The 25,281-nt window shown below is 49.4% G+C and overlaps 1 protein-coding gene across 2 annotated transcripts in view; it reads right to left on the reverse strand.

Moving 5' to 3' along the window:
• Positions 1 to 25,281, reverse strand: part of TMEM63B (transmembrane protein 63B) — a 48,776-nt gene that overhangs the window by 16,135 nt on the left and 7,360 nt on the right. Inside the window, exons 2-4 of one of the 2 annotated variants that reach the window (XM_058020225.1) lie at positions 2,345 to 2,552; positions 1,671 to 1,750; positions 109 to 147 (exon numbers count right to left, since the gene is read on the reverse strand). In XM_058020225.1, the coding sequence (XP_057876208.1) occupies positions 109 to 147; positions 1,671 to 1,750; positions 2,345 to 2,530 (305 nt within the window). In that variant the 5' untranslated portion in view covers positions 2,531 to 2,552. The remainder of the gene's footprint in view (positions 1 to 108; positions 148 to 1,670; positions 1,751 to 2,344; positions 2,553 to 25,281) is intronic. The other variant, XM_058020226.1, reaches the window with a different exon arrangement.

A 25,281-nucleotide genomic window follows, 5' to 3' on the forward strand; every position in this document is an offset into this window, starting at 1 on the left:
TCCCAGCCACTTAGATTAGTTCAGAAGCAAGATAGCTGCAAGAAAAAAGGAGAGAGAGGTTGTGAGCAAGGAAGAGAGAAGAGATGAGACCCTGAAAAAACAACATACTATTCCCGCTCCTCTCTTTCCGTCTCCCAGCGTCGGCGCCTGGGGGCACAGAAACAGAAAGGGACAGGTTACAACCATGGGAGTAGGTGCTGAGTTCTCCTCTTTTGCAGGGAACTATGCATCCAACATGGCTCCCCATCATCCTGAAGGAAAGAAACCTTCCAATGGTCAGGCTGGAGAAGACCTTCCTTCCAGAGCCCAGCAACACCTCAAGTTACAGCATAACTGTACTTAACTGGAATAACCCCTGGTCCAGGGGCAGAATGCTTTGCTGCCAGCTGATGGGAAGCTGGCTTCACTGGGAAGGTGACCTGGCTCCAGATGATGGAGATTGCAGGGAGCTCCTGGGTGATGGGGAGGAGGACAGACTGTAGGGACTGCCTGGCTGCCATCTGAGTTCCCCTTCCATAGATCTCCTCCCCACCCAGGCAACAAACACACATGCATTCCCCTCCCGAAAATCTCATCCTATCCCATGGATGAGCCAAGCAGCATGGGCTCCTTCCTGCAACTGCAGTCTCACTGATCCACAGCAACTCTGTCCCTCTTCTTGTGCTCACCAGCGCTTCCTCTCCAAACAGCTGGCACCCCTCTGCACTTCTGCCTACCGCCACTGCTGGCACTCCCTTGCACCCAAGGTGCTCAAGCATTGCCTCAGAAAATCCAGCCCTCCCTCCCCACCAGAAGACAGAGCTATGCAGTTCCCATGGCTCCCTGCCAGCATCTGGATCCATACTGCTTAACCCTGCTGCCCTCTCCCTATTGAAGTTTCCTATGATTATTCCTTCTCCTTGTTTCCCTTCCACTACCTCTGTACAGTTGATTTCCCCAGCCAGACCAGGAAATGATGGGCAGAGGAGCCACAGGGACTCAGCTGCTTACCTAACCTTATCCAGGATCACCTATTTAAACTAGGAGAATTCCTGGTTTGATGCTGGAAAAAAACCAACTCTTTCCACTGCTGTGCAGAGAATGCTCCCTCTGCTGTAGAGCTGCTATCCCCAATGGGCCCCGGCTTTTGCTGATGGACACTGTAGCTCACAAATGCATTGGGCAGGAAGGATCCACACCCAGACCAATTCATCAGCATTTGGGATGAGAGCTAAGCTGGCATCAGCACAGCAGTACCACACCTGGAAAAGCAGCATACTACTGTCAAGTGCTCTTAACAAGAATTGCATCCAGCAGAGTCACAAAGACACCTCAGAGGGTTAACAAAGCCTTTACTGTGGCAGCCCTCACCCTTCCTGTGATCCCTTGTTCCTCTCCTCCCTCCATCTGCTGTTCCTCTGTAAGGGTCCCTGCATCTCTCTGTCACTGAAGGGACCATAAGTGATATGGAGCCAGTGGGGACCACTCCGTGTGTTGGGAGAACGATGCTGTAACAAAAAAGCCAGTAAGTGGGGATTTCTTCCTATTCCTGGAGCTCGGGGGATGCAACTGGAACATTTGCCTCTCCTCTCCAGCAGCTCAGGCACACAAAATGGGACTTATCTCTTCTGCCTCACAGCAAGGAGGGGTACTACTCATGTCTTATTCCCTTGCCACTCTCCCTTGCTTACCTGTCAGCATCAGTCACCAGGGCCAGGCGTCCGTAGTCCCAAGCAACTTTACGCAAAATTGAAAAGAAAAACAACAGTACCTGAAAGAGACCAAAAGAGAAGCTGTGAGAAAAGGCATTGTCCAACTCTGTCCTTGTGCATGCAGAGCCACAGGAACAAGGAGGGTAGGAAGGGACAGAGTCCTCAGTTAGGAGCACAAGTTCCCCAGGACTGTTAAATCAGCTTATCTGGATAGCTGTGGGAGACAGAGGTCCAGGATGCAACACACAATATCTAAGGTAGCCCCACAGGATCAAAAGGCCCTGAGGTTCCTGTAAGTCACAATTATGGCTATGTGATTTGTGGTCCCACAGCTTCTAAGCAGAAAAATGCAAACCATTATGTGGATAAAGCTGCAGAGACTTAGCAATATAAGTGGGAGTTTTGGATGCAGGACTCAGCCAACATCACCCCCATCCTGCAACACCCTTCCATGGGGCTCAGTGTGGTGTTACTGGAGTTTAGTCAATAGTGGCTGAGCCCACAGTGTCTGAGAGACATGATCAGGGCCAGAATGCCAGCCAGCAGCAAAGTCAGGGATAGCATTTGGGGCGCTGAAGCCTAATTATCTGATCACCATCCTCGTTTCATGGTTAATTAAGGGAGAATGTGTCAAAGCAACAGTAGGCACTTACGAGAAAGCACATAAAGTCAAGGGCTAGGACAGTGGGCACCCCACCAAAGGGCAGCCCCTGCAGCACGGTGCTGCGGATGCGTGCGCTGTAGCAGTAGTCCTTGGTAGTGCTGTTGTTGTTGTTGCATGTGGGAGTTTTGCAGGGGGCCCCTACTGAGCCCAGGGTGGCGATGACGTAGGGAAGCATCTCTACAGCTTCATTGTCTTCCCTGGGGAAAGGAGAGAAAGAGCTAGTTAGACATATGCCAGTTCGATGGCAACGTAGTCCTGTTGGAGCTGGGGGCCAACCTTGCCTGCCAGCTTGGGCTCCTCTGTGCTACAGGATTTTCCTGGGATCAGGGTCCAGGGACAAGATCATTTGAGAAGCCTGAGTTCAGTGGTGCCAGAAAAACCCATATGCTTCAGCAGCTATTGTCCCACCATGGAGTCCCAGAACTCCCTTGTTTGTCCACTCTCACACCATTTAGGTGCAGTTGTCTCACAGACTGCTTTTCTTCCTGAGAACATGGTGTCTCAGCTCTCCCTCCTCAGCAGGGAAAGCATTTAGGTACAGCAAAAAGTGAAAGGGTGGAGTGGATGGGGCATGAAGTCACGTCTGGATGATAGAAACAAACTGCTATAGGACAGTTGCTGCATCATGCTCCCACAATTTCCTTTGCCTGGCTGCATAAAGCCATTAGCTTTATTAGGCTGAATCATCACCCTCTCTTCACTGCGGGCCTCAGCCTCCAGCTCCCAGGGCACCCATCAGGGGCTGGTCACACCCCCTGCTTGTTTTTTCTCCTTCCTCTGACTTGGAGGCCATTTAGATGCAAGCACACAGGGTAGAATAAGCCTCCTGGCTTAGACTCTACTATTTAGCTGGTCAAATATTTTATTTACATCAGTGCCTTCCCCAAACTGTTACAAGACCCACAGTGCCACGCAGGTCAGCATCACTGCTTGGACATGGGGAGGTCCTCCTTCTGTGCACAGCAGCTCCATAAGAAACACAGAGATTGACTACAGTAGCAATGGATAAATGAGAACTGAGTAACTCTGAGAGGGACACGCTGACAGCAGAAACACAACCACTTTACAGAAAAGGGCTGAGAAAATCCCATCAGTTGCAAAAGGAACAGTGATAACAGGAAGATCTATACAGGCTTTTGATCCTTAAACCATTCCTCTTAATCCAGCATCCACAAACCACCCCAAATCCTTCACTACAGCCATGAATCATACAGAAAGGATGGACAGCACAGTATCACTTCTGGGCAATGCCTGGGTTTTTTTTCTCCCCAGAAATGCCATCCCTCAGGGCTAGGCAAAAGAGCCATGGCATGCCCAAAGGATGAGAAAGCTGCCAGCACCACTGTCCTTCAAGCTCTGCACTGTTTGGTGACATTAGCAGAGGGGATGCAGGGCTCTTACCTCCAGCTCACAGGTATAATCCTGGCCATCTCCTGCCTGGCTGCAGAGATTTATCAGCATGGCAGCACAACGCTAGCTGGATAAGGACCACAAAGTGATTTGCTGCGGTGCCCTAGAGAGCTCTGCTACAAAGTGACCCTCCCAGCTCAGCTCCAAGGGGTGCACAGCTGCAAACCAGCTGAAGCACCATGACAAAGGGCAGCCCGAGGAGCAAAAGCCCAGCTGGGTACAGGCATTGAGAGGGGGTCAGCCAAACTGGAAAAGCCACAAAGCAGCCTGTTAAGACGTAGTTCACAGGTACAGAGGTGGAGCAGGGCTGCTTAGAGCAGAACAAGGGAGCAGAAAAGCAGGAGAAAAACAAGCCAAGACATGAGATCACAGTTGGGAATAAATCAGGAAGACAGGATAACTCCTCCTGGCTGAATTAACTAGATAGTTGGAAGCTCTAGGCGAATGATGGGAAAAAATGTTGGGATGAGACTCAAAGGAATATCACACACTTTGGAGCATGAATGGTAAGTGCAATCTAGATGAACTGATTGAAAAACAGAAATGTCTCTCAACCCTCTTTCTGGGAACCTTGTAAACTTTTAGCAATGAGTTTCAGATTTTGAGTAAAGATGACAATCCTACTGTAACACCACAGCCTTGAGTTCTTCTATTGTGAAAAAAGACAAAGAAGAAAAGCATTTGCTTTTTCTAGACCTACTAAGCTCACTCCTAAGTGCTCTCTCCTTCCTAGAGGACACAAGGTGTCTTCTAGCTCTAACCACTCACCCACACATTCCTAACACATTCTCTCTTCTGACCCTGTGGAAAGGTGACCAGAACCTTTCTCCATCACATACTCCATCCTGGGTAGGGAAATTACCTTGACTGCCAGAACAGCACTCTGATGCTCTCAGCATCTCTCCTTACACTGCTCCTCACATGGCTGAGCACGATTTACTTCTCTGATGGCATCTTTGCACATTGAAAAAAAGCATCTCTGTCATCAGCCTGCAATCCCACTGCCCAGAGTAGCCAAGGCAAATTAGAAGCCAGCCATGTCCCAGAGCAAATCACTCCTTCCAATAGACCTGGCTGCATGCTTCTCACAGCACTTCACTACAAATGGTGTCACTTTGGAATCACTTCCTCTTGAATGACTCCAGGGTATTGGCAGATTCTAGGAACCTTGCTGCACATTACCTTTTCTGGGCCATTAATAGCAAAGGACCTCATCCCTCTGCTCTTGTCACATTGAAATTGCTAGTTCACCCCTTGACTTTGTTTGTGGAACCTCAGCTGATTTTTGAGCCAGAACTCTACATCTCCTCCAGTAGACAGTTTTGTTAACAGTTTTCTGTGAGAAATTTCAGAGGTTTTCTGAACATTCAAGCAAGTTACACAAGTTTGCCAGATGCTGTTGTTTTACCACAGTATTGAAAGACTTGCAACATACCAGGGAACTCTGATTTTCCTCTGCAGACACCTAACTATCTACCTCATTCTTGTATGTTTTATAGCCCCATTTCCAGTTGTCTTTCTTAAAAGAAATGAGGCTCATATGCTCAGATTGCCCACAATCCTATATAAACATTATTTATACAAACCATTACATACTGAAGACAAATTCTGCAAGCCTATAGGTAATTTAAGACACATTTCAGAGAGACAGGTCCCAGAGATATACTTTTCCTGTGAAGCCCAGAGGATGGACTGGATATAAACCTTCCCAGCCTCTTCAGTAACCCAGCCAGAACACCCAGCAGTGGAAAAGATGTGGCATGTGCCCAAGGCTTACACTGCCTTTTCATGAGCTGAGTCAAGAGGCACAGAAGCAGTTCACATCATCTTTAGTTATGCAACCTCCCACCCAGCTGGTAAGCACAGGGAACTCCCCATGGAGACAGAGGTGCTTCAGGTGTGTGGGAAGCTGGGAAAAGCTCACAGGAATGTTAGAGCACTTGTGCCCTTCTAGTTCTCCCAGCTGCAAGAAGATCTGGCAGCAGGCTAGAAGTGACCTGCCATTGTATCAATTTAGGTAAGAATTACCAGGGTTCTTCTGGGGTTACAACACCATTTAGGCAACTAAGAAAAATGCTCTGGCAACTAATTTTGCAGTCTTTATCAATAGTGCCTAGCTAGTATGCTTCACCAAAGGCCTTTCCCAGGAGTCTTTCAGCTGGTCCCAGGCACAGTGCAATCCATGGGCCTGGCGATACCTCTTTCCTTGCATTTGGTTGCACCTTGGTCTCAGATGCTCACTCCAGGGGACTCTCTGCCCCCACCCTCAGCCAGGCAGGGATGCTCCAATGTGTCCTGAGCTGCAAGGTGCAGGGCCAGCCCTGCAGGCAGCTGATGTTGGGTGTTTCACTCAAAGCACAGCCAGGGAGGAAAGGTGGTGCCTGCAGCACGCACAGTCTTATAGTACAGAAGCACAGCTCCCGATTATGAAAGGACATCCCTTCCAGCAGTGTGGGAGGGATAAGGGGAGTTTTCTAGCAACGGCTGCTCTCCCCAACTCAAATACACAATGAAGGCAGAGGTAGTTCTGCAAAGCTTTCTGTTTTGATCCCAGTGTCTCCCTCTAGGGATGCTTCCTTGTAACTTATGCTGCCACCACAGGTAAAGGAGCATCTTTGACCGCACAAACTGTGCTGCACCAGAACATGGTTAAAGGTGCCTTTGCTGGTCCCTCCTTCCCCTTAAAGGGTGTAGGTCAGGGGAAGCTTGGCTCAGCCTGGGCTGAGATGCTAACATCAGCATGAGCTCCTGAGCACCAACAGACAAGGTGCAGGGAGTTGGTGGGAAGCCTCTGTGAGGCTGGAGTGGTGGGAACCAGCTCAAGGTATGCAAGCACTTTCCTGACCACAAGCATGGCCTGTCACCACAGAAGAGAGTGGGGCCAAAGGCACAGTAAGAGCAGGACATCAAACCAGGTTCCATGCAAGCCCCAGAGGCTTCCCCTCCTGCACTCTGCATAATTAATGCTGACTTCCTCAAAACAGCAAAGACAGATTTGCCAAAAGGCATTTTCCACTCTTACTCAGCAATACTGGACTCCATCTCCTTCTCTATTAACAGCAGGAAGGAGGAAGAGAGGCAGCTCCTCCCATCCACAGAGAAACCTGTTCCCTGCTCCACTGCATAGCCCCTACATCCCCAGCAGGACCAGCATGGCCACAGTGTCCCCTGCTTTCACCAACACGTGTCAGGAGCAGAGGCATATACAGCTTCCTGCCAGAAGTCCCTAAAGCACATCCCCCCTGGTGCTGCAGCCCCAGCTCCTGCCTGTTCAGCCCCGTGCAAACACAGCCCTGAGAACTGCTGTTCTTGAGAGCTGGTGGCCTCAGCAGGGCAGGGTAGGACTGCTCCTCCTCGTCTTTGTCCCTGGCCTGCAGGTCAGCACCCAAATGAGGGCCCAAACAGCAACCAGGCTAGCCTCTATGCTCCCATCTATCCACTGCAAAGAGAAAGAAGAAAGAATGCAAGATGAGGCTGGGAAGGCCAAGATTACATGCCTTGGTCCTTCACAGCTATGACTGTGGCTGCAAAGTGTGCATCAGGATGCTTGTGGAGTTATCCCACTTGCAGGCAGGGGACTGGGAAGTGCCTGCTGAGGAGACTGCCTGTCCCACACTGAGCTCTTGCTGCAGCACTGTAAGGCCAGGGCAGACAACATAAACAGCACTGCAGGTCTTCCCAAACAGAGCATTTCCCATTCTCACCAGCTCACCCTGAAGTCTCTGCCCCACATACTCAGCATTCAGGTTCTCTGCCAAACCCCTGGCACCAGGGGGAAAGAAAATAGAGGAAACACTGTGCTGGGACTCAGGCAGGAGTGACGCAGGAACTGGACAGCAGCTAACAGGCAGACAGATGCACTGACACAGACAAGTGTCTGTGTCCTTCCAGCCACACCACTGATGTCAGCCAGACACAAGGAGGTGACCTGAGAAACGCCTGCAGAAAAATATAAATCAATAAAGCGGATGCTTGAGCTCACCGACCGAACGACGTAAGCACACAAGCTACATTCATTTGTTTTCTCACCAGTAAATGTTAATAACTCCATCTGTAATTAGAACATTGGGATTGTGCTCTAGTAGAGACACATTTATTTAGGGAAATGTGACAGTCTCACAGCAGGTTGGAGGTGCAGAGACAGGCAACCGGAAACCAGCAGGTCCGGGGCTGGAATACCAAATTTCCAGACTAAAAAAAAAGAAACCCAAACCTTCTTAAATCTCTTGGGAATGGCATTCAGGGAGGTGAGGTGTGCCTTGATTCTCAGACATGGCCTGTATCTTTCAGATCTGCTCCTCTGGGGTTCCCCTGGTCTCCCAAGAACCACAGTAACCCACACTGTGACCCCAGGGACCTGAGCCCAGAGGATGTGCCACCCCAAGTCTCTGCCTGCACTGGGGACCCTCATGCAGCAGCTGGCACCCAAGGCTGAGCGAGCCTTCCTGTCCCCTCAAAGAGCCACCAAGGTTACCTGCACCTAAGTGGGAAAGTCCAGCAGAGCTCTGAGCAAACTGCTTGCAGCCACAAGCAGACCACAGGAACAACAGTCTGACTCTGTTAAGCAAGTAGGGAATAGCCTCAGGAAAGATGGGGAGCAAGGGGTCTACAAGTTAGCTCAAAGCCCTTCCCAGAGTACAACAGTTAAACAGGGAAAATACCACTCTTGGTGCAGAAACAGCAGTGGGAAAGCTGTCCTGCACCATGCCTCAGACCTGGCACAGAGCATTCAGGCAGCTGAGGGCTGGAGAAGTGCTGATGTGCTGGGTGCAGGGAGGAGAAACGTGATCTGCAGGCCAAGGGAAAAAGCATCAAGAAGCAAATGTGCTACTGGTGCATTTCCAACAAGCCTGGGCAAAGCACTGACAAGCCTACAACAAGGATCGGTCCTGTATCAGCAGAAAGCAGGAGGGCCTGCCAAAACCCTACAACTCTTTGTCTTTTTTCCATCTCCTCCAGTCAATACAAAGCTCCCTGCACACTTCACCTGTATGAACTAGCCAACTAGACACCAGGCCTACAAAGCTTTGGTCTGGCAGGCTTGGCTTCTCCAAAGCAAAAACTAAGTGCACCTTTGCCCTGGGTCCAAAGTCCTCCCAAGTGGCTTTGCACTAGGCCTCAAATATCTACTACTAAAGGGCATCGCACCTTTCTTTAGCTCCCAGTCCTGGTGTTGGCAGCTACTGTCCCTGTCACAGCCAGCCCTAACCCCACACTGCTCAGAGCACCATTTTGTGGTGGCTTGCACACTGCTGACCGTGTACATCCCAATGCTCAGGAACCCCTGCTCCTGCTCCCAGCACAGCACAACTGTAAGCACTGCAGACCACAAAAGTAACCCTGAGCTGGGACGGTGCCTGGCACGGATGGTAGCAGACTATAACAGTGGGGAGCATTTGGATCCATGTAAAACCTAGATTTGAGTTTCATGAAGGTCAGGAACCTGTCCACTTCACAACTCAGTCCCCTTCAAAATCACCCAGGATAATCACAAAAGCCTTGCCTTTGAACATCAGCAAAACACTTCCTGCTGTCTTCACCCACTGGAAACTCTCTTGCCAAGTGATAACGATTGAGCTCCAAACAGATAGGCCCTTTTTATGTTTCTTTTGTACAGGAACTCCCTCCAATCTGATGGCAGTGCTTTCGAGTCATATGGTGCCCTGAACATAATGTACCATGCCAAGAAGGGCTGCACCACAGCCTGAAACCTGGTATGCTGTGGTGCATGCTCTTCACATCAGAGCTGCCTAATCTGTCCTCTCCTAAGGGCAATCACGTCTCTCTGGCTCTGCAATTTGCCCCCATGCTGCACATCCCACACTGCTGTCTTCCTGCCTCAATTTTCACATCCCTTTGGACTTCCTTTGGTGCTCCTGGGCAAGGGGTGTCTGTTCCTGCCTGGCCACCAAGGAAGGGCTGATGATGGCCCCTTCCCCTCCAAAGAGGTTTGGTGCAACAGTGACACCACACAACAGCATGATGCAGTTCTGCTGCCAAGCCAGCTCGACTGCCTCCACCTGGCTACAAGGAACAACATGGCCGTGGTACCTGGCATTCCTGCACCATGAAGGAGAGGCCTCCAGTCCCATCTTGTTTGCTTACTGACAAACACTATGGAGTCTCACTGCCACATGGACACCCTCAGTGATGTCTCACAGGAACTGATCCATGCGTCCCAGTTCACGGCAAGGGACTCATGCTCTGCCATCAAGAGAAAGCCCAATCTATCAAACACTTATCCACATCAATCAGCTCTCTGTTTGCATTGCAGAATCACAGCCACCCTGATTTACAGTAAATTTTGAGTGTTTCATTAGTTACCAAATCAAACACTTAAGTTACAAACATATCTACCTGTCACTTTCCCTTCAAGTTCCTAGGCTATAAATCTCAGAAAGATATCAGGTTTGTCTGCCAGATTGTGCTTTATAAAGGAATACCACTTCCTGTTTGGCTTTCCTTGTTTCCTGCAGTCATACACTGGTAGTGATCCAATAAACACAATGAACCATCAGAGCAGCATGACTGATGAGGTGCTGGACTGCCCACAGTATATTCTGCAGAGAGTGGCCATATGGCAACCAAATCATATGGCTGGGAGTAAGTCCCAGATAACAGGGCTTCCTCACCTATCACTAAGCACCCCAGCAGCAGCAACTTCACCAATTCCCAGCAGACTTTTAGCAAAGACAAGGATAGAGAAGTCATGACCTCACAATACCAGTAGTTTTCAGCTTCTAGTTTATGGACTCCATTGGCACAATGGCTGTTCTTCATGGGTTGCCATCTTGATTATCTCCTGCATGACTATTATCATCATTTATACTACCTGCATGTGGCCTGCACTTTCCTTACAACCTGTGGGCCTGCCCCAGGCTAGCTCTCCCACACTTCATTCTTTAGGTGAGAGTAACTATTCATACAGGATCTTTACTGCACAAATACCACTTTGGTTTTCAAGCACTGTTAAGGAGAGCTGTTCAGGTGCAAGATAACTGGCTTGGCATAAACACAAACCAATCTCCCTGGTGATTTCATATTTACTCTGAATTTTTCCATGTCTCTCCCATTTCTCAAGTGACTAAATGCCATCTTGTCCCTTTTGCACAGGGGCGTGTTTTAGCAGGAGCTCTGCACTCTTGCAGCTCTCATTCCTTTTTCTTTTGTTTATTAGTAGCCTCACCTCATCATAAAGCTCTGATCTTAATCCCCTTATGTAGAGGGGAGTACCACATATTCATCTTTTCTCAGGCCTCATATCTGTTTCCTGCCAGTCACAGACTGGGTATTCTCATCTACATCCAGCTTTTCCTCTTGAGCAAAAAATGTGTGTGTCTCTCATAACACTGGGTTTTTATCTAGTCTCTCAAGGTCACATTGACTGTTTCCTCCTCCTCCTCTCTTCTGCATGACAGAAGTCTTTACCTCCTTGCAGCACAGTATTCAAAGACACAAGAATTCTGTTCACTGGTGCAATTACAATCCCTTGCCTATGAAGTATGATCAACACTTCCCACCAAGGAAACTCCTTGGTGATGCAAGTCACCAAATGGTGGCAATGAGCATCTCTCTGAGGAGTCCAAGCCACCTCTCAGGGTTTCACAGCTGATTGCTCACCAGAGGCTGGCAGAACACCCTAGTGGATCAACCCTGAGAGCATCCCTATATCCCTTATTCTGCAGCATGAAAGCTGCTTGAGCAGCCAGCAGTTATTGGGGGTGAGCTTCTCTCTTGCCCGGTCCTCCTGCCCTAAGCTGACACCACCAAACTAGGCATGCACAGGACTGAGGCACTACCTCTCCCGGATGGTACTTCAGAAAAGCTGCATGCCCCTTCCTATTGGGTTTGCATGGCCAAGCTCTGGTAGGAATGGGGGTGCTGGAAGGGATGCTACAGGAGTGGCTTCTGTGAGAAGCTGCCAGAAGCTCCCTCCATTTCCAACAGAGCCAATCCCTGGCAGCTCCAAAGCTGATCAAGGCTGCGCCAATTAGAAATCGTGGTAACTCCTCTGCAATAACATATGTAAAAAGAAAGAAAGGAAAAGTTATTGTGCAGTTGTAATTGCAGTCAGAGAAGAGTGAGGTTAGAACATGTGAGAGGAATGACTATGCAGACACCAAGGCCAGTGGAGAAAGAGGGAGGGCAGATGCTCCAGGCTCCAGGGCGAGGATTCCTCTGTAGCCTGTGGTAAAGACCATGGCAAAGCAACCATGCACTTGCAGTCCATGGAGGAGCATGGGGATGCAGAAATCACCTTCCAGTCCATGGAGGTGATGCACACGGGAGCAGGTGAATGCCTGAGAGGAGGCTGAGAACCTGCAAGATGTATGTGGAGAGAGGAACCATGCTGGAGCAGCCTGTCCTTGAAGGACTGCACCCTGTGGAAGAGTGACCCACGGTGCAGCAGTCTGAGGGGTGCTACTGCCTGTGGGATGGACTCACAGCAGCAGCTCAGTTCACAAAGCAGCAGCAGCTCACAGAGAGCTGCTGCTCATGAGATGGACCCACGCTGGAGAAGTTCATGGAGAGCTGTCTCCTGTGGGAGGGACCTCACAGTGGACCAGGGGAATGACTCCTTTCCCTAAGCAGCAGGAGAAACAACAGCTGATGAACTGATCCTAAATTCCCATTTCCTGTCTTCCCGCATTACTGGGATAGGAGGTAGATCTGGGCAGAACGTGTTTTTAACGTGTTATTTTACTTCTCGCTATCCTGCTCCGATTTTGTTAGCAGGAAAATCAAGTAATATTTCTCATTTGAGCCTGTTTTGCCTGTGATGGTATTTGATGAGTGCTCTCCTCCAGTCCTCAACTCAGGAACTCTTCATTATATTCTCTCTCCCCTGTCCAGCTGTGGAAGGGAGCAAGAGAGTGGCTTTGGAGGGTGCCTGGCATTCAGGCAGTGTCAACTATCTACACCCTTCTAGAGCAATTGCTCCACAGGGACATGTGAAAATTGAAACCATGCAACAACTCAAGAACAGTGGCAAAATGGGTCCATGTGCTCAGAGCAGCATCCCTGGAGATGGTGACACATAGAAAAACCTTCCTTCACATACTGGTGAAGAAGCTTGGCACTGGCAAGGAAGGGCCCACCAGCCTGGCTCCCTCATCCAGCAGCAGACACCCAGAATGCAAACCAGGAAGCCTAGAGGGAACTCTCTTCCCTCATGGGTACTGAGGGACAAGCTGCCAGGGTACTGCATGAGCTTCAGCAGGAGCAGCCGTAGTGCTGCTCCTAAAACAAGAACATCTACTTCAAATCCTGGCACCGGCATCCTTCCTGTAACAGATAAAAGCTGATTCTTTTCCAAGGTCCTTCAGCAGATTGCAGCTTCAAGTGTTTACAATTTGCAGGCTGAGGATGTTCTCACTTTTTCCCACCTTCCTTGAAGCATTCCTAAGATAGTGCTTGCCTTGCAGAGTTGGTCTACAAAGGACCCACAGCACAGCTGAACGCCAAAGGTCAAGGTAATCACAGCCCTGCAGCAAGCAAAATTGAGCTCCCTTTATGACTTCATGCTGAGTTGTAAAGAGATTTGGCAGCCACAGCAGGAGAAAAGTCTTCAATTATTCCTCAACAACAGTAGATATCAGCAAAGGGCTCTCACAGCAAGAGGTCTGGATGTGGCCAGCAAGCCAGGACAGTTATAGGAGACCATCTAGGAATTTGCTTTCTGCATCTACTGGGAAAATCTCAACAGTCAGGCTTCCAGCAACAGCAGCACGGCCAACCCAACCCATGGCACCACACACAGGGTTGGCATGGCACTTAGTACAACCAAGTGCAGCAAGGCAACCTTGGCTACAAACATGTCCAAACCAAGACAACTGTGCCACTGGAAAAACTTGGAGGCCCTACAGCACACGGTTCCCCTTTTGCACTCTGTCCCAGCAGCTACTGGACTCAAGTAAGAGAGACAGATGTTATAAGAGACCAATTTTGACCTCCTGCTGGGCCCTGAATAAATAACAAAGGTCACAGCAGAGGTAGATGGACATTAAACAGAGCATTGAGTCTGTCCTTGCTCCAAAGCCTGAGAGATCTGTTGGACCTCACTCAGCACATCAGGACCCAGCGATGTCCCAATTCCTCCTCTACATGATATTTGCTCTGATGCTGCCAAAGAGATCTAATCTGGAGACAAGTGCCCCACAACCTCTACCTGCTGGGAAAAATGAGGGTTGTTGAACACCTACCTCTTCTTGAGTTTTCAGGGCAGCTCTGCCTGCTTTTGACTGCTGGGCCTGGGGTCTGCAGGCAGGAGTCACTGGCATGCACCAGGCTGGCCCTCAGCCAGCCACTAGCACTTGAGAGATGCTGATCGGGCTCTTCTTTTCAATGGTTTCGCTCCACCCCACTGGGCTTGGCAAGAGGAGCTGGGCCTGGCTTGGGAACACAGGGAACAGAGCGGCAGCTGGGCACTGCGATCCAGCAGAGACCAAGGAGCACTGAAGTGGTACTTCAAGGTGAGCAGCCTGGCTCCCAGACCCGCTGATAAGGGCATGCGAGATAAGGCGGCTGTTTGGGCTCGGAGGAGGGCACTGCATTTTTGGTGAGACACAGCAGTGTGAGCCTCATGTCGTGCAGGCTCTATCTCAATGTTAGGGCAAACAAAGAAATAGTGCTTTAACTGGATGAAGCTGCACTGAGTCACTGTTTATCCATGGAGCACAGCTCCACACAAGCAAATATCAAGCCTATGAGACTCCATTAAAACTGCAGTTTAGTAACCTGGATTCCTCTTGCCCACAGCCTCGGCTCAAGCCAGGGTGCTCACCTCTACTAAGACCACCAAAATCCTAACTTCATATAAAGGAAATGGCTTGGAGGTCACCTCAAGAAGCAATGTGGAGCACACCACACCAACCACTGGACTATGGCATTCCTGCCTTCAGCTCTCTGCTGGAGGTGAAGGCAGGAATGGCCCTCCAGCCCAGACAGACCAGAATTACACAGAAGGACTAAGACCAGACACCTAACAACCTCCTCAGGCATGCCAGACTTTCCTGGGCTCTGCTGCTCCAGGCAGTGGCACTGAAAGGAAAACAGACATGGGTGCATTCCATGGGCTTGAGTTTGTTGAACACCCAGGAGCGGCTAAGCATCATAGCCTGGAGCTGCTGTAAGGCAGCTTGCACATATGGAGGCTGCTTTCCATGGAAAGCACTGCCCTAAAAAGCGGGAAAAGCAGTGGTGAACAGCCTAATGGGATAACTGCAGCAGTTAGCTCTGAAAGACACATGCTCAGAAGAGCTGTGGTGGTGATCCCATCACATCTGCTGCCCTGCTAAGCCCTTCTGCCTCAATCCTTATTCTGGCTGTATTTCCTGAGACCACCTTTCCCTCCTAAAGCCCTTCAATCTCTCTGCTTCCACAGATGACTTCTAATGTCAAAAGAAAACAGGATGTGCCCCAAACCTGAGGTGACACCCATCTCTGACTTTGTGTCTCCATCCTTATGTGATATCCTGAAGTTTGATGGTCACCCCACACAACCCTAAGCCTCTGCTGGGCACAGTTACCAGCACACAGCACAACACTGCCAGGATGCACTAAAACATGCTGTGGGCTTCTACCCATGAAGAACTCACATTCCCAACTGTTCACCTTCTATGGAAAAGGCATCTGGCTGGCTGGACTGCTGTGAAGTGCAGCTTCACAGAGGGAGGCAGGAGGGGCTGTCACCCAAATAAAAAGGAGCCAGTGGACTCCAAAGGTTCAGGGTACTTAGACACAAACCCCCTGTTCTTTGCTGGTTCACAGGGGCGAACATGCTGCTCCATACCTCATTTCTGAATGGGGACAACAGACCACATGGATTGCATGAAAAGAAACCATTCAAAGCAGTGGCTGAGGCATTTTCTTTAAAGGCATGAACTTTGCTTGGCCTTTCCAAACACATCACAAGAGCAGGAGGAAAAATCCCCTGATTAGTAGACTATGGCATTCTGAGATAAATTACTAATTAATAACCCAGATGAGATTACTGCTTAGTATTTCTCCTAATGCAAATCTTTGGCAACGGTACAGGATAATGGTCGTTAAGATATTTCTCTTCAACGATCTTCATGCAAAAGAAATGAGGCAGGCTCCCAAGCACATACTTATCTTGAAACACTTTTACTGAAGTCATCAGAAGTACATGGCTGAATTAAAGTGTTTACCCAAAAAAGGGACAGACTTGAGTACTGTGCTCTGCTTCAAGCACCAGATATTTTCCAAGACCATTCTCTGGACTCTGGCTATGTGCAGCAGTTACCAACCTAGCCCCAGTTGGGTGCCTCAGGGTAGAGGCAGCAAAGACCAAGAAGTTCAAGTAGAATTTTTCTTTAATGATGACAAATATGTTCTTGCAATACACTTCATAGCAACCAGCTAAATAAATGATCCTGGACCAGAAGGCTTTCTTCTCTTCCTGGGGAAATGGTTTTGGCAAGCTTGAAAAGCATGCCATTTCTCAGGATTCTGCTTCTAAATTTCATTACTTCTGCTTCTCACTGTTTCTTCAAAAATACTCTCTTCTCAGCAAGGGGATTGAAGATCTCTTGCTGACAGAAGACATCTCTTACCTGCCTCCACTTTCCTCAAGCTAAAGTCTGTACACCTGTCATTTTTCCAAGCACACCTTTCCAGTGTGACTGTTTCCACAGCTGATGTCTCTCTGTGTGGTCAGCATCTTTCTACATGTATTGTGCCCAAGCAACCCAAGCATAGATAGGGCTAGAGCCAGAGGACAGTGGTACTGCAGCCTCCTTGCTCTGCAACACAACTCCTTTCCATTCTTAGCCTGACAGGCCAAAGGGTTCTCTTTCAGTCACATCGTGGCCAAATAAACACATATCCCAGTACTCTGTCATCCTAGCTTGTCCTCTCACTTCCCGTTTCCTTCCGGCACAGCTGCCTCCCATGGTGCCCCAACTGTCCACAGAGGGAGGGCAAAGTAAGGCTTATTTTTATCTTTTAATTAAAAAAAATTAAATAAACACAGTATTTGGATAAGTGTCAATCGCTACAAGGAGAACTTCAGTTTTCCCATTTATACCAACAAACATTAAGACATGCTAGTTGTGCCATTTTTACATAGTGGGAAACACCTGAACCTTGTTACCAGACTTGCTGTGGATCATCAACATCAATCAGCTTGCCAATCAGCTCTTGGCAAATGCAAACACACAACACAACCTTTGTTACCTCCACTGATCGAACAGGGCATTTTGAAAAGGTCTCCTGCACTGAAGCACTCAAACTCCCTCAGAGTAATCCCAAGCAGCTGTAGGATCTAGAATTTCCTGCACTCTTATTGGGGCAGGCAACCTACCAAGGGCAGAGACAAACTCCATTAATGCATAATGGAGGCTTCTTAACATTTGTTTTTTAGATTATGGCAGGGAAGGACACGTGCTACACACTATACATGAGGCAGAAGCCTCTCACAGCACATTTTGCTTTTATCAATGGATAAAGTGTAGCCACACTGCTGCATTTTGCATGCCAATCAGGCTGTTCTGGGATGCCTCTTCCAACACACCCCAATCAGCTCTGAGGAGGAAGCCCAGGAAAGCCCTAGGCAGCATTAGGTTTACAGGGCTTAAAACACAACCTGGACAATGCAGAGCAAGGCCAGACAACACAGCTTACCTGAGCAGCAGACCAAGCAAAGCCTCCTCCTCCTCCCAAACTGGAGAGCTTTCAGATTCAGTTTGCACTTTGCAATCCACCACCATACCCTCCCTAGAGCTCCCAGGGAGCCTGCTGCTCCTTTCTCCCAGCCCCCCTCATATTTAGTACGGGGGAAGCTGCAAAGTCAGCTGTCCCCTAACTAAGTCCATCCAGGCATGCCAACTCACAGCTCCTCCTTGAACCACAGCCTCCTGAGGAGGGTACATCACCTCTCCTCCCTACACTGCTAGCACTGGAAACATACATCCCAGGCCAGGACAGTGCCCAGCTGCCCCCAGAGCAAACCTGACAGCCACGCTTACTCCTCCAGGCCTGAAACAGGAAAGCACAAGGCTGCAGGAGAGCAGCAACTCCTGCAGCCTCCTGTCCTGGGTGGCTAGCCCTGCTACTGCTGCTGCCCTGCCCACCTGTTCATGCCCAAGATGTGCCACAGGAATCCTGCCACAGCTCTCTAAGTGAGGAGGCTGGAATTTCACACCTGGCACCCTGCCCTCCGCTTATACCACTTGACCGGCATCCCAGTCAAAGCCTTCAAGAATCCCCACATACAGAAATCGGGTCTCTGCTGAGGCTGTGGTGCCAGCCCTGGCTGCTGGGGACAGACTGCCAGGCCTCAGTGGCAGGGACATGTCCTGTCAGAGCCAACACTGGGAGCTCTGCAGTCAACTTTGCCACATGCATCTCTGCTGGGCTCCACCTCATGCACTCACACGGGGCGTGTGCCTCATTTACTGCAGCTCATCAGGAATCCACAGCCCCGGCAGGGCTGTTTTAGGGTCAACACCTGCTCTCCAAGTGGCACAGGGATGTGTATGTGTGACTCCTCGGCAAACAAAGAGACATCCCTTGCTTGGTGCCTTCTACTCGGCAACCCAGTGGACACTGCAAAGCACGCCAGGGCAGTTACCTGCTCATCTGAGAGTCACACAGACGCTGCCTGTACACCCTCTGCTGAGCCAGGGACCATCTCTCAATAGAAGGAAGCTGACAGCTACCAAGTTCCCAGTTTTACTCCACTGCTGCCAGCCAGCAGTTACTTTAGTCCTTACATGGAACAGAGGCAGACCCTCACAGCTAAGTTTAGTCCAACATAGCCACTTGCATCTCATTCCTTCTCCTGAATCCTACCTGCTTTCAATCCTACCTACCTAATATCAATCTACATATCACAGATTCACAGAATCATTCATGTTAGGAAAGACCTCTAAGATCATCCAGTCCAACTGTTAACCCAGCACTGCTGCATCCACTGTTAAACCATGTACCCAGGTGGCACATCCATATGGATTTTGAATTCTTCCAGGGATGGAAATTCCACCATATCTCTTCCACCATATCTCAGTTCCAATGCCTGACCACTCAGTGAAGAAATTCTTCCTAAAATCTAACTTAAACTTCCTCTGGTGCAACTTAAAGATATGTCCTAAGTCCTATCCATGTCCACTTGTTAGGAGGGAGAAGACACTGTCCCCCATCTGCCTACAACCTCATTTCAGGCAGGTACGTGTGTTCCTCATTAGCCTCCTTTTCTGCAGGTTAAACATTCCCAGCTCCCTCAGCCATTCTTCATTAGATTTGTGATCTGGATTCTTCACCAGTTCCACTGCCCTTCTCTGGACATGCTCCAGCAGCTCAACATCCTTGGAGTGAGAAGCTGAGGAGTGCTGGTAGGGGTGGGAGGCTCTGGATAGCATCTCTGGGCCAGGTAAAGCTGGAGCTCAGGAAGCATCCCCTCAGCCACATCCACAGCTGCCCCTTGCTGAGGGGTCACTAATGCCCCTGCATGGCTGAGCTGTACCCACAGCTTCCAGGCCCAGGTCTCACCAAGCCTGTGCTCACCACAGAAAACTCCTCCCAATATAGCATCAGTTGCCTCTTTATAACATGATGTTTACTAACACCAAACACACTCCTGTTGGAAGTGGAGGATGAGATGAGTCAAGGAAGCATGAGCAAGGGAACTTTCTTCTGTCATGGGAAGATGAGGGGATCGTGGGAGGGCTACTTAGGGATGGGGGCTGCAGAATCAGCTGATCACCTGCACTTCCCTCACCAATGCAAGGAGACTCAAGGGCACACTTATTCTTTCACATCAGACTCCTAAGCTCTGGGAACACTTTCCTGTGAAAGTGTGAGATCAGATTCAGCACAAAGGAGTGTGCCAGCATCCTCTTGCAGCCTGCTCCAGGCGCTCCAAGCACTAAGTGCCAGCAGGTGTTGAAGCACCAATTTAAAATGAAGGCTCTGAAAACCTTCTGACAGTTCCTGGGACCTTCTTGAAGCTCAATAAAGCACTGCTGGTTGCTACAGTGCTTTGACAGGACCTCTTAAGGCAGTGGCCATCTCCAGAGGAACCACAACCCCTCCAGCAACCCCCACTGCTCATCCTTGCCCAGCCTGCTCTGGATGGTCACTGCTATTCCACTTGCTCAGTGCCCCTGGGAAGATCTACAAGGACATCTGCCTGCTGAGGCACCAGTGACACCAGCCTCCAGCTGTGGACAGAGATGAGCATGACAAGGTTCGCCGTGGGTCTCAAAGCAGGGTAGGGGAAGGGAAGGGATTACAGCCCCAGCTCCCCAAGGCACCATCTCAAACCTGGAATACTGTCCAAGAATATGCTCCTGAGCAAGAGAAGGCTCAGAAAGAAATGAGTGCCTTCTAGGGCTCCTAGAATTTGGCAGACTTTCTCCAGTGCCAAGCTATGTCCCATCCTAGATGGCTGGAAACAGATCCCAAATAATGTTATTGAACTGCACACCCATATGGTGGCAGATCAGATTCTTGAAGCCCCTCCAGGCAAAACAACCAGTGCCAGACCCTGACTCTTTCTAGAGCCACCACCGCATTTTCCATTTTTCCCTCCTGGCTGCATCCAGCCATCTCATGATGCCAGGCTAATCTTCAGAACCTCACATTTTCCTCTCCATCTTGGAGAAAGTTATTGCTTTCCTGCCCTCAAATAGCCAACATCTCTTCCACCCTACCAAACTCATAATGGACCTCCTGGCTCCCTTCCCCACATTTGTCTTCTATGCCACTGCACTTACCAGTCCCAAACGGGCTGACTGGAATGCAAATTTACATTAAGGGGCTGGATCAATTTCTGAGTTTTTAACCTTTCCTAACAGGCAAGGGAGGGCTGGTGTCAGGGGCTTTACCAGAAAGCCTCAGCTGACTTCTAGTGCATGTTCAGCCAAGGCCTGGAGTCCAGAGGCATGACTGGAGCACGGGACATTGTGACACATACGGTCCAGGAACTGCTGGACAACTGTGTAACAAGTTTTGGCTATAAGCCATCCAACTCAGCTTACCCTTGTGTACCATCCTTCAGCACAGATCAACAGGGATGCAGGCTTCTGCACTGCATGCACCACCAGAGGTGAAGGCACCAGTAACCTTGCCCATGCCTAGGATGATCCTTTGCTCCCTTCATCCTCCTGATTCACCCCTGTACCCACTGCTGGGTGCGCACTCTATGCCAGCTGCCCACACATCCATGTAGCAGCTCCTGGCCATCCTCACCCCTGCCCACCTGCTCCTCCAGCACCGACTCACCCGCCCCAGCAGTGACTCACTCCCTGCTGCTACCAACCATGCATCCAGCCTGCCTCTGGCATCCCCTCCACTCCGAGACACAGGGTGAGGAGCCAACACTGCTTTGGAGAGAAGCAGTGAGGCAGCATGGATGCACAGCACAGGAGAACCTGCCTGTGCTCTGCATCCCACCCTGAACAGCTGCATGACTACAGGTGTTCTGCTGATATGCCCCCTGCCTCTGTTCAGCAGAATCACACACAGCTCCTCCCAGGGAGATAACACAGCCTATTTCCAGCCCCTGGAGAGACAATCCCCTTTCCAGGTGATACATACCAGCAGCACACTAGTACTTGTTGCTGCCTGCACTCTCCCCTACAGTCAGCTGACATCCCTGTTGAGTTATTAGAAGTGAAGGTACATCTTGCAGCGATGGACCTCTGCTCCCATTGCTAAGGTCCAGGAAAGCAGCAGGGAGCTGTCACTGCCCTGCTGTCCCCTATTCCATTCCGGCTTGTGAATTTACCCTTATCCTGGATGAGCAACACCTGTCTTGGAATTAGCCACAGGATTAAAACCAAAGAGGTTATTGGATGGTTTCCCAGCTGCTTGACAGAGTAACTGCAAGAGAAAAGCTTCACACTGCCTCTGCCAGCTTGGTCAGCTCCAAGCAGACAGTGAGATGCCCAGGTGGGCAGCAGTGCATCTTGTGAAGTTTTGCACTGCTGGTTTAATTTTCCATCCCAGGTCAGTGCTTAGGCTCTCCAGGACCAGGTATCTCTCTGCCCTCCAGGGAGCATGCAGTGGCACCAAGCTGCAAGTTTAACACACAAACTGAGAAAGAGGAAATAAAACACTCCCCATCCATCTCTAGCCTGAGTCACAGGACCCCACGGCAGCCCCTGCACAGCCTCTCCTGTCTGCAGGCAGCCTCTACCTTTGGCTGGAGCAAGGCTGCCCTGCCCAGTGCCCCCAGCTGCCACTCCCCATCCATGGGCTCTTCATTCTGCACCTCAAGCAGCTATTAAGTGTCTCCTCCTGCTATCTGCCACCTGTCTTCACAGTTACATTTTCTCCTTTAGTTCTCTCCTGCCTGGAGAGGTAGGATTCAATTTTATGTTAGGGAAAGGCCAGTCCCCAGCCCTGTGGGGGATGTCAACAGAGACAGCACATATGCCTGTCCATTTTTCTTTTCACCTGGCACTCACAGCCACCAGATCAGGAGAGTGGAAATCACATCTTGACTATTCCCTCTGGTATTTGCTTTGGTACCTCAGTATGGGACGCAATGGGAGGTTCCTCCCCCAGCACTGCAGGCAGCAACAATGTACCAGCAGGTCTTCCTCCTGGGCCTTCTTTTGCCCACTCACTCACCAAGCAACGGGACAGCTGCTCATGTCCTGCCATCTCTAACACACATACTTTAAGAAGTACAGGCAGATAAAAAAAACCAACAAAACAGCTCAAGAAACAGAAGTCCCAACACCAAACCACTGCTCTCCAGCCACGTTTGAGTCTCAAACCCTCTTATCCTGAAATCCACCTGCCACGAGACTCCTGCAGGCAAAAAAGGTATGAAAATGTACACCTGTCTAAACGGGAAGGCAGAGCAGGAATAACAAGGCAGCAAAGTGCTGGTGCTGGGATATGAGGAGAGGGTGTTGGCCCAGAGCTCTTGGAGTCTCCAGAGCCAGCTCAGAAAGGAGGAGTTGGTAGAAAGGGCAGGTTTTGCAATCAGAAATGTTCCTTGCAAGTCAAAGGATGCTCTGATATGCTAGAATGGGCTGCAAGGCAATTAGAGGATGATAAGGATGACTGACAGGATGAAGACAACCAGAGGGAAGAGAAGGAAACAGAGGGAAGAGCAGGTGGGCATCTCTGCCCCAGGCCAGACAGGCTCACCACCCTGCAGTAGTTTTTCAGGACTAGGCTGGGAGTTCCAGCCCACACACCTACTCAGCTACAACATGCAGCCCTACCTGTACCACTGCTTGGAAGGGCTGGAGCTTACTTTCACCAAACAGGTTTAAAAATTTCTTTTCTTGCTCCAAGAAATGCAGTGCAAACAACACAAGACAGGACATACATGCTGTTGTTCAAACAGCAAAGCCTCTCCTGATGCCTTGAGAAGGCTGACCCAGAACAGAGGCCAGACAGAGTTAAAGAATAAAGTAGGTATTTATTAAAAGGCCTCAATGGATACACCTTGGGCAGTACAAGAGCCTGGCCAGGGCTACACCCAAGATGAGGCCAAAATAGTCACAAAATGGACAACTGGTCCTGAGGTGTCACACTTTTATAAGTTTGGTCCATTTGTATATTGGAGTTAATTGTCTAATTACAGCTTCAGATTATGAAGACCCATCCTTCTTATTTTCTCTCTTCAGTTAATTGTTGTTTATGCACTTGGGCCTGAAACTTGTATAGGTTGTCCTTGGTCCTAAGCTAGAAAAGGAATTGTTTTCTCTAGCTACTCTGTAAAGACAGCTTACTAACACTTTAATATAAAGCTCAGAACTACACACTAAAGCAGCACAGAATCTGAAAAATATAAAAGCTAAAATTCAAAGCATCATTTCCCTCCTTTTGGTACAGCCAATGCTGCTACTATCCAATTCCTGCTCCAGGGAGGAGCTGGATGGAGCATGGTAAGAATGACAGAATGAGCCTGCTTTGTTCTCTGTTTACCAGACACACATTTCCACTCACTCCCATGTATTCTGAAAAGAGGCTCAACAAAACTGCCCACCTCCTCTACTTAAATTACCCCATCTCTTTTCTTGCCCAGATTTGCAAGCTCCATCTAAAGATTCTATTTGATCTTTCACATCTAGCCACCCCCAGAGACATCTGCAAGCACAGCTGTGTCAGACACAGAGGCAAAGACCCAAGCAATCAACATGTCTCCACAGGCATAAGTCTGCTGATGGAGGTGCAGTTATACTGGCAAAACTGCTTCTCGGTGTTTTAAGGTGGTGCAATAAACCCAGACTTTAGAAGCAGGAACATTTTATGCTAAAATAATGTATTGGCAGAGCAATTGTCAAAACAGGCAGTCCTACACATCAAGCAGGCCAGAAGCTGCAGGTGTTTTGGAGGAGACCCCTAATGCACCTCAGAGACATGGCCCAGACCACGTTCAAATACTGCCACCATCCCATGGTTTTAAAGCTCTGATTTGCAAAGGTGCATCCCTCACTCCATATCCACCAGGGGAAAGCTCAGCTATGGCTCCTACTCAAGACTCTCCTGGAGCAACTTCAGCTGTTCCACCCTGTAGCACTCAACTCCCCAGATGAAAACACAAAGGCTTACTGGCATTATTCCCTACAAACCAGAGCTCTGCTCTCATCAAATGGAACAAAGCTTTGAAGAAAACAAAATAAAAAGGTGAAATGCTGGGGGTTTTCCCCCCTTGTTGCTTAAAGCACATCAAAGCATTTGCCTTCCCTGACTTGAAACCATAGTCAGGAGCTATCTACTAGCTTTGAAATTCCCCTCCTACCCCAGGCAGTAATAAAACATGAAGATAGAGAGCATGAGATTCCAGGAGCACTATGCAGCAGGGATTTACAAGGGATACATCCTGTCAAGCTCACTGGATCATTTTTATTTTTAACAGCATTACAGTGTTAGTGGGTGAAAGGGAAATTGTGGATGTAGCAAGATTTTAGTGAGCCATCTGCTGCAGTATTTCACTCAGTCTCCCTTTTGAGGTTTGTTCACTGGACTAAGGAAGAAACATCACCTATGGACTGAAAACAGGCATAATGACCCCAAATAAACTAGTAGCTCAAAGTGACAAAGCGCTGCCAGGAACCAGAGGCAAGGGTCATCTTTGCTTTCATTAATCATTTTCACCAGTTAGGGTGCTGAGTTTGGAGAGCTGTTAGGTGCTGGCTGTTCCCAAGCACCTGTCTGGCAAAGCAGCTGGGCACCACAGGAGAAGGGATGCTATAAATCAGTCAGAGGCAGACAAGAGGATGGGACAAGGAGAGGTAGGGAACAATCCCAGAAGCACATGCACAGAGAATGGGTGTAAGTTTGTCAGGGCATCACTCCACATAAGCTGGGGCCAGGAGAGCTCTTGGTTTCACTGGAGCTATCTCCTCATAAGGTGGAGGAGTCACAACAAAAGGCCTTAGACACTAGGGAGCAACAGGCAAGGAGAAGAAGAAACCCAGAGAACAGAGGTGCACTGAAAAAGTAACAGGCAAAGACCTCCACATGGACAAGAGGAGAAGGCAGAGTTGGCTGCATGGATCAGCATGTCACCACAGGTTTTTTTGCCAC

Source organism: Melospiza georgiana, chromosome 3 (genome assembly GCF_028018845.1).
Source record: "Melospiza georgiana isolate bMelGeo1 chromosome 3, bMelGeo1.pri, whole genome shotgun sequence".
NCBI lineage: Eukaryota > Metazoa > Chordata > Aves > Passeriformes > Passerellidae > Melospiza > Melospiza georgiana.